This window comes from Zingiber officinale, chromosome 4B (genome assembly GCF_018446385.1).
Source record: "Zingiber officinale cultivar Zhangliang chromosome 4B, Zo_v1.1, whole genome shotgun sequence".
NCBI classification, from domain to species: Eukaryota; Viridiplantae; Streptophyta; class Magnoliopsida; order Zingiberales; family Zingiberaceae; genus Zingiber; species Zingiber officinale.
This window is the reverse complement of record NC_055993.1, coordinates 122,532,557-122,546,255: the sequence shown is the minus strand read 5'-3', so window position 1 is coordinate 122,546,255 and position 13,699 is coordinate 122,532,557. Positions and strand designations below refer to the sequence as shown.

The window sequence follows — 13,699 nt, the reverse complement described above, 5'->3', positions numbered from 1 at the left end:
TCATCACAACTCTCAGAAGAACTCTAGAGATGCTAGAGCACTGGTAGACTACTAATAGAGGTTAACCACCTCTATTTCGTCAACCTTAACCAAACTCCCAAGGCTTGGTTATATAGGTCGTCGCGGGTTGGAAAACCCCGCCTACCAGTCGACTGCCAAAACCATCAGTCAACTGCCCTCTGTGAAGATTTGACCGTTACATCCCAACAGCTCGATACCAGTCAACTACTCCACATTGGTCGAGCAAACAGAAGCATTCTGTTCGCTCCCAGTCAACTGCCCAGTCGACTACACCAGTCGACTGATGAAAACACCAGTCGACTGCTACAGTAAAACCCTAAACCTAGGATTTTATCCTGAGTACAATCTCTCATGCACTCGTACCCTCACGACTCACTTGACCCTTCATTGCAGCCTTGACCTTTAGCCTTCAAGTCTACTTCCTTTGGCTCTCATCCCTCGAATGCATCCAAGCTCGCGGCTCGTCCCCAATGTCATCCTTTGTGTATGCCTCGAAGTCGCTTCCTTTGGCCCTTGTCCTTGCTGCCTTGTCCACGGTCCCTTGGATACTCCATCCTTTACCGAACCCGAAGCCATCAAGTTGAGCCATATGTGTATCCTGCGAACTTGCACACTCACATACACATATCAAATAACAAGGGTGAACCTAACTTAAACTCTTTACCCAAACACCAAAACACATGGTCGCACGGACTATTGGGATTGCTCTAACAGAAACAAACACCTATAACGACGGTGTTTTTGATTGTCGTTATAACTTCAACAATTAGTAACCTTCGTTCTTGTCATTGACAACGGTACATATAACTGCCGTTGTTATCATTAGCGATGGTACTTATGACCATCATTTTTGCCATTAACAACAATATTTTAATCCGTCGTTACTATCACTAACAACGGAAGTACATACCGTTATTAAGAGCTATTAGCAATAATATTTTATTACCCGTCGTTAATCAATTCCTGACGAATACTTTTAGCCATAACTTCTATAGTATTTAATTTCATCATTAATGAATTTTAACGATGATAATTGCCCTTTTAATTACAAAAAATCCCATCATCAAAGGGTTTTTTTAGTATGTTGTTGGTCCTTCCGCCAACAACATCATAATAAATCTCATTTAGAGTGTCGGTAGATAGAGATTGTGACTCTCCCTCCTTTGCTGATGGCTGAGATGTCTGAGTCACCCTATCTGTCATTTGTTGTTGTATAAAAAACTAATAATATTCAATTTGATCAGTATTACTAAATACTAATCAAGATAGAAATGAATAAATGTAATAAAATTAATAATCTTGCATGTAGAGTCTGAGATCGAGAATCAACAAATGACTGATCCTTCTTCTTGTGGGTCTTGAGAAATATCTCCATACATGTGGGCTGTCGGGCAAGCTCACATTCCTACATACAAAATAATTTGGGATAAAATTATACAAGTTTGTTAATAAATACAAAATTTGTTACAAAATATAACTTTAAATTATACTCACCATATCTGTGCTCAACAATAGATTTGGATCCTAACATACGTTGAGTAGTTCTGGTGCTCGAGCCACTTGGCTATGTATTTCTATTTTCTTTTGCCTTTTCAGCATTTGTTTGCTATCTTTCTGCAGCTTAGGTGGTCGTCCATGCACTCCATATAGTCTCAGAAACATACGCAGACCTAGTGCCCTTCTTTCTCATATAGTACATTTGATCTCTGTAAAGTTTGGCATAGTAAATATTCCATGTAACTTTAAATTACTTTTCTTGCCCGTCCTCCCATGTATATCTTTTTTGCAATTATAAATTAAACATTTAGTTTAAATGATAACTATATTGTAGAATATCAAATATATTAAATTTACTTACCATAAATTTATTATAATAAAACACTTCATCTCCTACTCTACATGCCTCCATGTAGTACCAGACGCATAAACTCATTCCTTGAATTTTCTAATGATATATGTGGCAACTCGGTGGCCATCTGGAGTAAACCTGCACAAAATAATATTAAGTTATGAGAAATATATTATATATGAACTTGAATTATTAATATGAAAAAAAATACTTACGAGTGAGGCTTGATTCAACAAACAGATAACCATTCACTAGATCTTTTTCTCTTCGTAGGGTATTTTTAAGATAGAAAACTTGACCCGTTTATATCCCGAAATTAAAATGTTCAAACTTGTTGAATCTTTTGTTTGCATTAACCTCAACTAAGTTTTATTTTGGATGTATTCTGGTACCTATTCTTGGGGTTGTATCATAGCATGAACATTTGAATAATACACACATCTTTATAGGTAATGCAGGATATTTAATCTCTATGATTTCGTCAAGTCTACCATAGTAATCAAACTCAATGTTACTATTGTCCATAGATCCTTTGACACAAACATTAGAATTATAGGTTAATCTCTGTGAATCTCGTTGTGCCACGTGGAATTTAAGGCCATTAACATAGTAGCCAGAATACACCTTTATTTTATGGAGGGGTCCTGATGTAATATTCATTATTATATCATCTCTCACATTTGATATGCTACGGTCTTGCACCTATAAAAATAGTTAACATATAAATTAGGACACTTCTTAATAGACATGAACTAAATTTTTTTACAAATTCTCTAACTTACATATATTTGAAACCATAATGTAAATTTGGTCTGTAACTTTGTAGTTACCTCACTTCAACAAATCAATAGATTTTGTGGATATAGTTGTTGTTCGTATAAGCTGAGAAAGAATGTAATTATATAAAAATTGGGATATCAAGCAAAATAATTAAACGGAGGATAAATGTTTGATTAGAGAAGTTAACTTACTTTATATATGATTTGATCTCTTCACAGTTTAAGAGTATGTATATTCTTGCAGTATGGTATTCTTCTTCAGTTAACTATCTAGAATACAATTTAAAACACTATTAAACTTGTACAATTTAATTTAACCTTAAATAAAGTAATCAAACATAATACAGTGTAAGTAGTTTCCATTTAACAACAAAATATGCTAGATCAAACATAATGTTCACTTTTATTAAACATTCAACTTAGTGAATCAAAAAAAACCTAGATTGTTTTCCATATACTAAACATGTAGTATCTACTAATACTAAAATACATATGACTATATCATGTTATATATCAAAATATTAACTTAACATACATCTAAATTCAATCATGTAGATTATACCTGAATATGTGTAGTTCAAATGGAGAAGAGCAGCAGCAAATGCAGTATACTGGAATAGAAATAAAATTTAGCCAAAATTTTTTTAAAAAATGGCATGCTAAGATAAATTCAATCAGAACAAGCCTCTGGCTACACAGCCTACTCACTGGCAGTTGGCACAGTAGCCAAGCCAGTGCTAGCGGTCGGCACAGCAACCAGGCCAGTGCTAGCGGCCGACACAACAATCAGGCTAATACTGGTGGCCGCCGTAGCCACCAGCCGCGTGCTAGCGGCGGCGGCGACTGCCAGCCACCAAGGAACAGTACGCCAGTCGCATGCTGGCAGCCAGCACAGCACACCAGCCGCGTGCTGTGTTGGCTGCCAGTCACTACTGGCGTTGAGAATAGTAGGGAAGAGGGAGAAAGAGATAATGTACCGAATCAGCAGAGCAAGATCGGAGAAGGACGCGCGCGTGAAGGAAAAGGATCGGGCATGGGCGTGCCCTAGTTTTTTAGGCGGGATTACTGACGAAATTCATTTTTTGTCGGTAATCTAGTTTCCGACGGTAATAAATTCCATCGATCAGTATGTTTGGAATCATCGACGGAATTCATATTTCCATCTTTAAATTGTGCATATTATCGATGGGATGAACTTTTTTCATCGAAAATTTCAAATATACTGATGAAAAATTATTTCTATTGTTGATTACCGATGGAATTCAGATTCCGTCGTAATACTATTTTTTTTTGTGGTGCTAGTTGCAATAACAATACCGAAAATAAAGATATTTTTAAAATAAAATATGGTGAGACTTCCACTACTAGAAACAACAAATGCTGAAGGAACTAACTCTACATGATCCAAACATCTTAGACTTCCATGTAACTAAATATTCATTGATACTTTTTTGCTTGTTCGAATGATATTTAGAAACGGCATATACTTTTGGTATGTTTAATTGTGATAGTAAAGATGAATACGTTCACCCCAGCGTCTCCGTCAATCCGTCCTAGTTTAATTGTGGTCCATGCTTAAGGTGTGTGATTGTTTCAATTATCTCTAATGCAAATGCTTAAGATACTAACTCATTCTACATAATCCAAACATGTTATGCTTCCAGACAACTAAATTCTCTGTTGCATTTTTATTTATTCAAATGGCATTTAGAAGATAATTTAGAAACATCATGTGTGCACTTTTGATATACATAATTCTGGTCCTTCAATAATGAGAAAAAGGTAGTTCTGTTAATTTTGACTTGTCAATGCTTCATATGCACACAAATAAGTTGTTTCAATCAATTAGATTTAGCCAAGAAATATTTGTGTTAAATGTTGTTTAATATTTACTACTCATCTCTTATTTTTAGTATTATCTCTCTTGTTAATTGAAATTAAATTATAGATTTAATATTTAGTATATTAAGATTTCTTTATTATTTTAAAAATCTCATTGTTATATTTGTTTTTATATATTTATTATAGATAATAGAGGTTTGATGTGAAATAAACTTTGTAGTGCTTTTGAGAATATCAATATTTTGCATATGGAGACTTTAGAGAAATAAATACTTTTGAGGTAAATAGATGTGAATTTTATAAGTTTAATGATTGATAATCATCATGAACTAATGGATGATATTTTAATATATATGGTGTTTTTATTTTTAATATATTATGTTTTGATTTTTATTATCATTCATTAATATATATATAAAATCTTTAATTAATATTTTGACAGGTGCGTATAAGTAATAAGGATAAAAAAAATTCATATATAACGATGAAATAAACACTTATAACGACGATGTTTTTGATCGTCGTTATAATTTCAATAATTGTTAACCTTCCTTTTTGTCATTGACAACGGTACATATAATTGTCGTTGTTGTCATTGGCAACGATACCTATGATCGTCATTTTTACCATTAACGATGATATTTTAATCTGTTATTATTATTACTAATGACGAAAGTGCATACCGTTATTAAGAGCTACTAACGATAATATTTTATTTCCCGTCGCTAATCAATTCCCGCCGAATACTTTTAGCCACAACTTCTATAGTATTTAATTTCATCGTTAATGAATTTTAACATAAGAATTGCTCCTTTAATGACAAAAAAATCCCATGTTTTTTTTATTAGTGTTCATTTAACAATGTTTATTTTTAAAAAATCATTTAACTCTTCATTCATTAAATGTGGGATAGTTTTTTAAATTTCACCCCATAAATAAATAAAATGCGCTTTTAAATATTTTGATAAAATATATATTATTAATAAAATAAATAAATAAATAAATAATATATCTTCCAATTGTCAATGTCCTCTGTTCTATATGAAGGGAGCTTTTCCTTCGGCAAAGAGAGCATCAAGCTGCTCTCTCTTCTATATAAGGTGAAAATGAATAAAATACAACATCAATTGCCTTTTATTCAAGAAAGCGAATCCCTTCCTTCCTAATCAACCATTCTAATTAAACTCTTAATAATTATTTAATTTGTTAATTATATCATAAATAAATAAAATATTTTTTTAATATATATATATATATATATATATATATATCGATTAAATATATATTATTAATAAATAAATAAATAATTTTTTTCCCAGAAAATAAAGTTTTAAGGCGGCAACCTCCACAGTGCTCACTATCCTCTCTTGTATATAAAGGAGGCCTTTCCATGGCCAAACAGAGCATCAAGCTTCTCTCTTCTCTTCTCTTCTCTTCTCATTCTGCTCATGGCTTCCCCCGTCGCCATTGCCCTCTTCCTCCTCTTTTCCTCCGCCTTCGCTGTCGTCTCCTCCGTTCCTTGTCAGGACGTCCTGACCCTCTCCAAGCAAGGCGGGGCCGTCCCCGTCCGCAGCGACGAGGAGGTGAGAATGCTCTACCTGGAGTGGAGGGCTAAGAATCACCCCGCCGAAAACTACCTAGATCTGAACGAATACCGGCTCGAGGTCTTCAAGGAGAACCTTCAGTTCGTGGACGAGCACAATGCAGCGGCCGACCGCGGGGAGCAATCCTTTCGCCTCGGGATGAACCGGTTCGCTGACCTCACCAACGAGGAGTACAGGGCTAGGTTCCTCGGGAACTTCTCCCAGATGAGATCCACCTCCAGAAAGATCAGCAGCAGGTACCTGCTGAGAGAAGGGGACAATCTGCTCGATTCTATAGATTGGAGGGAGAACGGCGCCGTCGTCCAAGTAAAGAATCAGGCTCGTTGTGGTCAGTGATAGTTCCACCTCTTCTTTAGCCCCCATTTTGTGCATGGGAATTTTGTTAGATTTATAAATTTATCTACTGCTAGTTCGAAATCTAAAAATCAGCTAACCTAATGAAGATTTTTCACTTGCTTCAAGTAGTGTTAATTAAAAATAAGTAAATGATAGGATTGAAAACAACGAGCCAAACCAGATTAGTGTTCAAGCTTGTTTGCTACAAGTAGTATTCAAGCTTGTTTATCTATTTGGCTGGCGGTACTAAGGGAGCCGCTAAGATAGTGAATCTATCTTTTTTTTATTTATCTATTTGGCTTTTATCATATTAAATGAAGATAAACCAACTCTTACCAAACTTGCTCACAAGCGCTTGACTTGATGAGATGTAAAGTACTTTGTTTCAATGATCTCAACAAGTATGCTAATTATACCCTCGATGGTATTTGTAGGAAGTTGTTGGGCGTTCTCTGCAGTTGCTGCCATCGAAGGTATCAATCAAATCGTCACTGGTAATCTGATTTCACTGTCGGAACAAGAATTAGTGGACTGTGATGCCGGCAACCGTGCCTGCAATGGTGGACTCATGGATGCTGCATTCAGGTTCATCATCAACAATGGTGGCATCAACAGCGAGGAGAACTACCCATACATAGGCCAAAAGGGGACTTGCAATACCAACAAGGTAATCTATTGATTAACCATTTGCAACCAGAGATACTTTATGTTTAGATTGTCGATGGCTTTATAAATTTTGTTTGGCGCTTGCCTTTCTCATGCATGCAGAGAAATGCCCATGTTGCGTCAATCGATTGGTATGAAAATGTTCCTCGCAACAACGAGCAGTCTCTCCAAAAAGCCGTGGCAAACCAACCAGTTAGTGTTGCTATCGAGTCTGCTGGAAGAGCTTTCCAACTTTATCATTCGGTAAGATTCATCCGGATGATTAACTTTTGGTAATTGCATCGGTCTGAATCATCCAATCTAGTGTTTTCCTCACAAAAGCTTGTTTGTCTATCTCATCATCCTTAATGAGTATTTCCACATATTCGTTCATTTTGTGAATCTTTAGGTGGCCCGATTGAATTGGTTTTATAGAACACATCTCTTGCAAACCACTTTGATGTTTTATATCATTGCCAAAGTTACTAAGCGGTGAAGTGTTTTCCTCCTAAACTTTAGTTTGTTGTATTATGAGTGCTCCAAACAATTAGTTTCTCTGTCTATCTGCTTTCATAATTAATACAATTTTTACAGGGAATATTCACTGGAACATGTGGAACTGCATTAGATCATGGTGTTACCATAGTAGGTTATGGTACTGAAAATGGCAAGGACTACTGGATCGTAAAAAATTCATGGGGTGAGAACTGGGGAGAATTTGGCTACATACGAATGGAACGGAACATTGCAGACTCTGCTGGCAAATGTGGTATTGCAACATATGCTACTTACCCAATAAAATTAAAAAGGACTAATCTGTTCAACTCTGCTTTCGTAATATAAACCGTGACTCGCTATGATATGTATTATCGAATGAGAGCTTGTATGTCTATTCTGTGAGCTCCGAGATCATGTACTAGCTAGATCTTGGATATATTTGGTTGAATGATAATAATATTACATCCGTTGTGATGTAATTATTTGTGTGAATTGAATGTCTCATTAGTCATGTATCAACTTCGTGTTATGTTTCAACCATTGTTCCTCAGCCATACAATGCACTTTTGTTCCTTTGATGATTTGTTCGACACATCATAATGTAAGGTAAGCTATTCATAAGCTCCTTGTAATGTAAAAGGAAAAAAAGAAAACCCACCCTTTTGGTATGCAATATTAGTAATCCATTCTAACTTACACATCATTTTAATTATAACAAACTAATTTGTAATATAAACTTGCTAGAAAAATTCCATAAGATATAATCTCACAAAAAAAAAAAAAAAACAAAAGAGTAGCAGCAGGGGCGGAACCAGAAAAAAAAATTCAGGGGGGCTGAATTGTAGAGATATTTTTTGTGCGACTAAATAAAAATATTTAATAATTAAAGTTTTACATCAACTCTTGCATAATATATGATGCTGCAGAAACTATACACATGAAGTCTGAAATCTAACTGACAAAGAAGTTAAGCTCTAGTCTATTCATTTCCAGTGTGTTGATCCCTCCAAGGCTCTAACTCTTGCATAATATACGCTACTACAGAAACTACAGTCAAATAAACATGAACGTCACTTACATAAATCATAATATGTATGAAATTCTCATAACAAATAGTGTAGAACATAGCAAAAAAAGAGGTTCAGTTTTGAGGAATCAAAGATAAACAAAGAACCTGATAAGACCGAATACTCGACTGAATCTCCATAAGACCATAACCTGATAAATTAACATTGAGAACATTTGATCTAACTTGTAAGAAAAAAAAAACTAGAAGTTTAGGAAAGATTAGTCTACCTTTCTTCCATAGGTGAACTTCATTTCTGGGTTGGCACAGAAGTCTGCGACGGCTGACGAGTCGGTACAAAAGGAGATAGTTGGATTCTACGAGACTGCATTCGTTGAAAATGTTGTAATATTTGCTCATTTTCAATTGTAGAAAAAATATCCTTTTCAATATATACAACTAGACTGTCATTCATCCATTCATCTCCCATTTTATTGCGTAAATCAGTCTTCACAGTCTTCATTGCAGAAAAAACTCGTTCAACCGATTGCAATTGGTAAAACTAATGCCAACTCTATCATACGATAAACCAATGGGAACACCAAATGTTTTTCAGTCTCAACCAATTTCTGAGCAAGAATTCCCAAGTCATCAATTGACGAAAAGTAAGGATCATCCCGCAGATTATAAAAGTAACTCATAAGTTGTTGTTCCAAAATAAATAATGAGTACCACAGAAGTCCTCGGGATAAAAATCGGCAAGATGGATGAGTTTGTGAACATCAAATTGAGAGAAAGAATTTCTTGGATGAAGACATGATATGCAACCAAGCAATTCGGTATTAACTTCTGAAAAACGATTATTCATCTCTTGTATAATTAAATCAACAACCTAGCATTCAAATTTGCAACCATGATAACATTAATAATCAATGAAATCTCTTTAACAAAAAAATAGATTTTTAGAAATAATACCTGACAAAAAATCTCCACACGATAATGATGAAAATTGGTGATGAGTTGCCCTCTACGCCTGCCATGACCACGAGTTAGCATGTTGTCCTCCATATCAAGTATTGGAATCATATTCAATTCACAAAATGTGTTAACTTGTTCCAAAATTATCTGCCATCCATCTTCCCTGAAGTCTTGTAGTCGACATTTCACACTTCTAACCAAGGACATGGCTTGAACAATATTTTGATCCCCTTGTTGTAGGGAAAGTGATAACTCATTTGTAATTCCCAATATATACTTCATCAAATGTAACATAAAAATAAATTGATAACTCTCCATCTTCTCAATTAAACCTGCAGCAACACCTTTGTTCGCAGAATAAGAGGCATCATCATGTACATTTCCTAACACTTCTATCACTGAAGACCACATAGAGCATAAACGAAGTAATGTTAAGTAGTGTGATCCCCAACGAGTATCTCCAGGTCTTGCTAAATTAGTTTCTTGATTTTTTCCTTTTCCACTAGTAATTTCTCCACTTTCCAATTCAGCAATTATCTTATCATGTTGAATCTTTCTAAGTTAATCTCTCCTCTTACAAGATGCTCCAGATATATTCACAATCATGGTTATATACCCAAAAAATTCACTCACAGTAAAATTGTCATGGGCAACAGCAACAAGAACTAATTGGAGTTGATGAGAGAAACAATGAACATACATTGCAAATGGATTTTCTTGTAGTATCAGGGATTTCAATCCATTAAACTCGCCACGCATATTTGAAGCCCCATATATCCTTGGCGTCTCAATCTAGATAATGATAAACCATGTTGCACAAATAAAGCATCAATAGCCATTTTCAAAGAATGAGAACTAGTGTCAGGCACATGCACAACCGCAAGAAATCGTTCAATCACACATCCTTCTTTATTCACATACCTCAAAACAACTCCCATATGCTCCTTCACTGAACTGTCCCGAGCCTCATCAACCATCAAAGAAAAGAATTTATCTCCAATATCATTAATTATAGCAAGTGTGATCTCTGAAGCACAAGCACGTGTTAAATCCTTTTGAATTTTTGGGGAAGTCAATTGATTGTTTGCAGGAGCATTTTGTTTTATAACTTTAGAAACCTCTTCATTTCGTTGACTATACCATTCAAGCAACTCAAGAAAATTACCTCTATTTGAAGAAGTAGTTGACTCATCGTGTCCTCGAAAAGCTAACCCTTGCTTCAATAGAAAGCGTGTCACATCCAACATTGCTGTTAAACGAGTGCGATAATCAATTTCCATATCGCGACTATGTACTCGTAAAATATTCCCCACACTATGCCTTTGATCTTGAAAAGCCTCAAACTGTATTCTAGCTTCATTGTGATAGCTATTCACAGTCCCCATATAACGATTGAATCTTTCTAATGCCCTTTTTCAATTGTTGTATCCATCTTTTATAAAGGCATTATCTACATTTTCTTTATTTAACGGTTTGAAAAGATAACACCAAAAATAAAATGCAGCATCTTTTGATATGCTATACTCTAGCCATGTATATTTTTTATACCAAGTTCCTTGAAAACTTCTTTCTTGATTACCAAAAGTTGTTTTCGGATACACATGACCATTTGGTTGACAAGGCCCTCGGAGCACATACTCTCTTCGAACTTGATCTCGAATAACAATATCAAAATTTTCAATTGGTTTTCGTAATCCCGGATCACTAACAATATCATCCAAATTTAATTCTACACGGGATTGACTTTCCACTTGTTCAATAACATTCGGCTCATTAGAGGAGCTAGAGCTGGAACTACGAGTTCGTTTAAAAAATCTCTCCATATCCTACACAAATAAATAACTAAAAATAAATTATGTAATGAAAAAATATATATTGAACAGTTGAACTAAAACTTTAATAAACTACCACTACCAAGTACCAATATAATAGAATAGTAATGGAAAACTAAACTACAAATGCAATTCTGTACATTTTATAAAAAAAATCAAATAATAATGGAAAATTACCAATCTAATAGAAAACTAAACTTCAATGGTAAGTAAAATGGTATTCTGTGCATTTCTAACAAAAATTAAACTGTAAAAAAAATAAAACACAACAAATCTAAGTTCAAACCTTATGGAAAAATGGCGTTGGAGCTTGGAGCCTTAGAGATTCGGTTGCCGACTTGCCGGTTGGAGATTGGAGACTACTGACGCCGCTTGCCGCTTGGTTGTTCGCGAGCGTGACCGCGGGTCTGCGACTTCACCGAGGGCCCGAGGCTCAGAGGCACCAACTACCGTACTTGGAGACTTGGTCGGAGGATTGAAGCCTTGGAGCTGGAGGAGAGTTAGAGTGAGAGAGGAAGATGTTAGGGATTTAGGGTTTCTTTCCGCCATCGTTCACTCATTCTGTGAAGGAGCAGCGAAAAGGGCGAAAGGGCAAATCGGCAATTGGCAAAGAATTAAAGAAAAAGGAAATAACGCAGAGGACGTGTAACGTGTTTAATGTTTTTACTTTTTTTATTATTATTTTATCTATTTAACATTGCACACTTGGGCCCACTTACTAAGTTACCTCTTATTTAATTAAAAATGCTATGAAAAAAAAAACGCCTCCTTCGTCTTCGTCTTGGCACCGCACCTCCACACATGACACCGCACAGACGAAGTGCCGCAGGCCCGCAGGCCGCAGTGGCACAGGCGAGCATCGCCGCAGTCGCAGGCCGCAGTGGCACAGGCGAGCAGCGCCGCAGCCGTAGGCCCGCAACGGCACCGGCACTGCGCCTACATCGGAACGGCGGCACTGGCAGCAAGCGTCAACTCGTCGTGGCCCGTGGCCGGCGTCTAGGTGGGGGGAGGCTGAAGCCTCCTCAGCCTCTTGAGTCGCTCAGAAAGTTTCTTACCGTCTGGCGTTCTTCAGTGGACGACAACCACGCTGGGGGGGGGGGGCTGAAGCCTCCCTCAGCCCCCCCTGTCGGTCCACCACTGGGCTGAAGCCTCCTCAGCCTCTTGAGTCGCTCGAAAAGTTTCTTACCGTCCGACGTTCTTCAGTGAACGGCAGGCACGCTGGGGGGAAGGGGCTGAAGCCTCCCTCAGCCCCCCCCTCCCCCCCGTCGGTCCGCCACTGAGTAGCAGACAAGCATTGAAGATTAAATTACCTTGCAGTGCTCCACGTAAAACCCTATGTACAATATTACGATTAGAATAGTATATATAAATATTGATATTTGAGTTTGAATTTGAAAAATATATTATTTAAATTATATTTGAAGTTCAAAAATATAAATAATTTTGGCTCGTGCACGGTTCAAAATAAAATTTCAAACTCGAGTTTGGTTTAAATTATTCGAATCGAATTATAGTTTGAAATGATTTAAATTCTAGTTCGGTTCGAGTTATTTGGATCTTATTTTAAGAATATTTAAATTAAAATTGTGTAAAAATAATAGAATTTATGAGTTTGGCTTCTAAGTGCTGCTCACTTGGCTACCAGGATTCATAAACTCTAGTACTTAGCCTGGAGGTCTAGAGTTCGAATCCTTGGGAAAGCAAAAATCCACTGGTCAGGGGTGGGAAGACCTCGTGAGTAACGACACGGCCGAGGGTCGTCGATCGACAACATAAGGGGTCGCCAATTGGGCCGCCAAATGGGCCGCCCAAGGGGCAGAGGGGCCGGGTCGTTACAATAAAAGGCACCTTTTTATTGTAACGACCCGGCCCCTCGGCCCCTTGGTGGTCCCTTGGGCGGCCCAACTGGCGACCCCTTATGTCATCGACCGATGACCCTTGGCTGTGCTGTTACTCACTAGGTCTTCCCAGCCCTGTCCAGTGGATTTTTGCCTTCCCCAGGATTCGAACTCAAGACCTCCAGGCTAAGTACTAGAGTTTATGAATCCTGGTAGCCAAGTGAACGCTGGTCTTTAGGTAAAAATTCTATTTCCTTTCCGTTTAAAACCTTGGCGAAGATCTAAACTACGATCTCATCATGGAGATCCAATGAAAAAAAAGTAAAACAAGAAAATTCTAGTTTTTTAATAGTTTGGCGAACGGAAACAGAACTTCCTTTTGGTCATGCCCGAACCCTACCTTCTTTTTTTGAACCCATATATAAAGAACTAAAAAAAAATATTCAAAAAGTGAAAAAGAATTATTTTCTA

At 36.7% G+C, this 13,699-nt stretch overlaps 1 protein-coding gene across 1 annotated transcript; it reads left to right on the top strand.

Annotated features, from left to right (window-relative positions):
* The first annotated feature begins 5,923 nt into the window (after positions 1-5,923).
* LOC121978624 (zingipain-2-like) lies at positions 5,924-12,670 on the top strand. The gene is made up of 5 exons (XM_042530945.1): positions 5,924-6,423; positions 6,866-7,098; positions 7,200-7,340; positions 7,671-7,876; positions 12,616-12,670. The coding sequence occupies exons 1-5, from the start codon at positions 5,940-5,942 to the stop codon at positions 12,668-12,670; spliced, it is 1,119 nt and encodes a 372-aa protein (XP_042386879.1). The 5' UTR covers positions 5,924-5,939.
* Positions 12,671-13,699: the final 1,029 nt, after the last annotated feature.

Bases quoted from the DNA above. Each gene is read 5' to 3' on its own strand.
- LOC121978624 (XM_042530945.1), top strand. From the start codon at position 5,940: ATGGCTTCCCCCGTCGCCATTGCCCTCTTCCTCCTCTTTTCCTCCGCC. The intron at 6,424-6,865 runs GTCAGTGATAGT...TGGTATTTGTAG, and splicing joins AAAGAATCAGGCTCGTTGTG to GAAGTTGTTGGGCGTTCTCT. The intron at 7,341-7,670 runs GTAAGATTCATC...CAATTTTTACAG, and splicing joins CTTTCCAACTTTATCATTCG to GGAATATTCACTGGAACATG.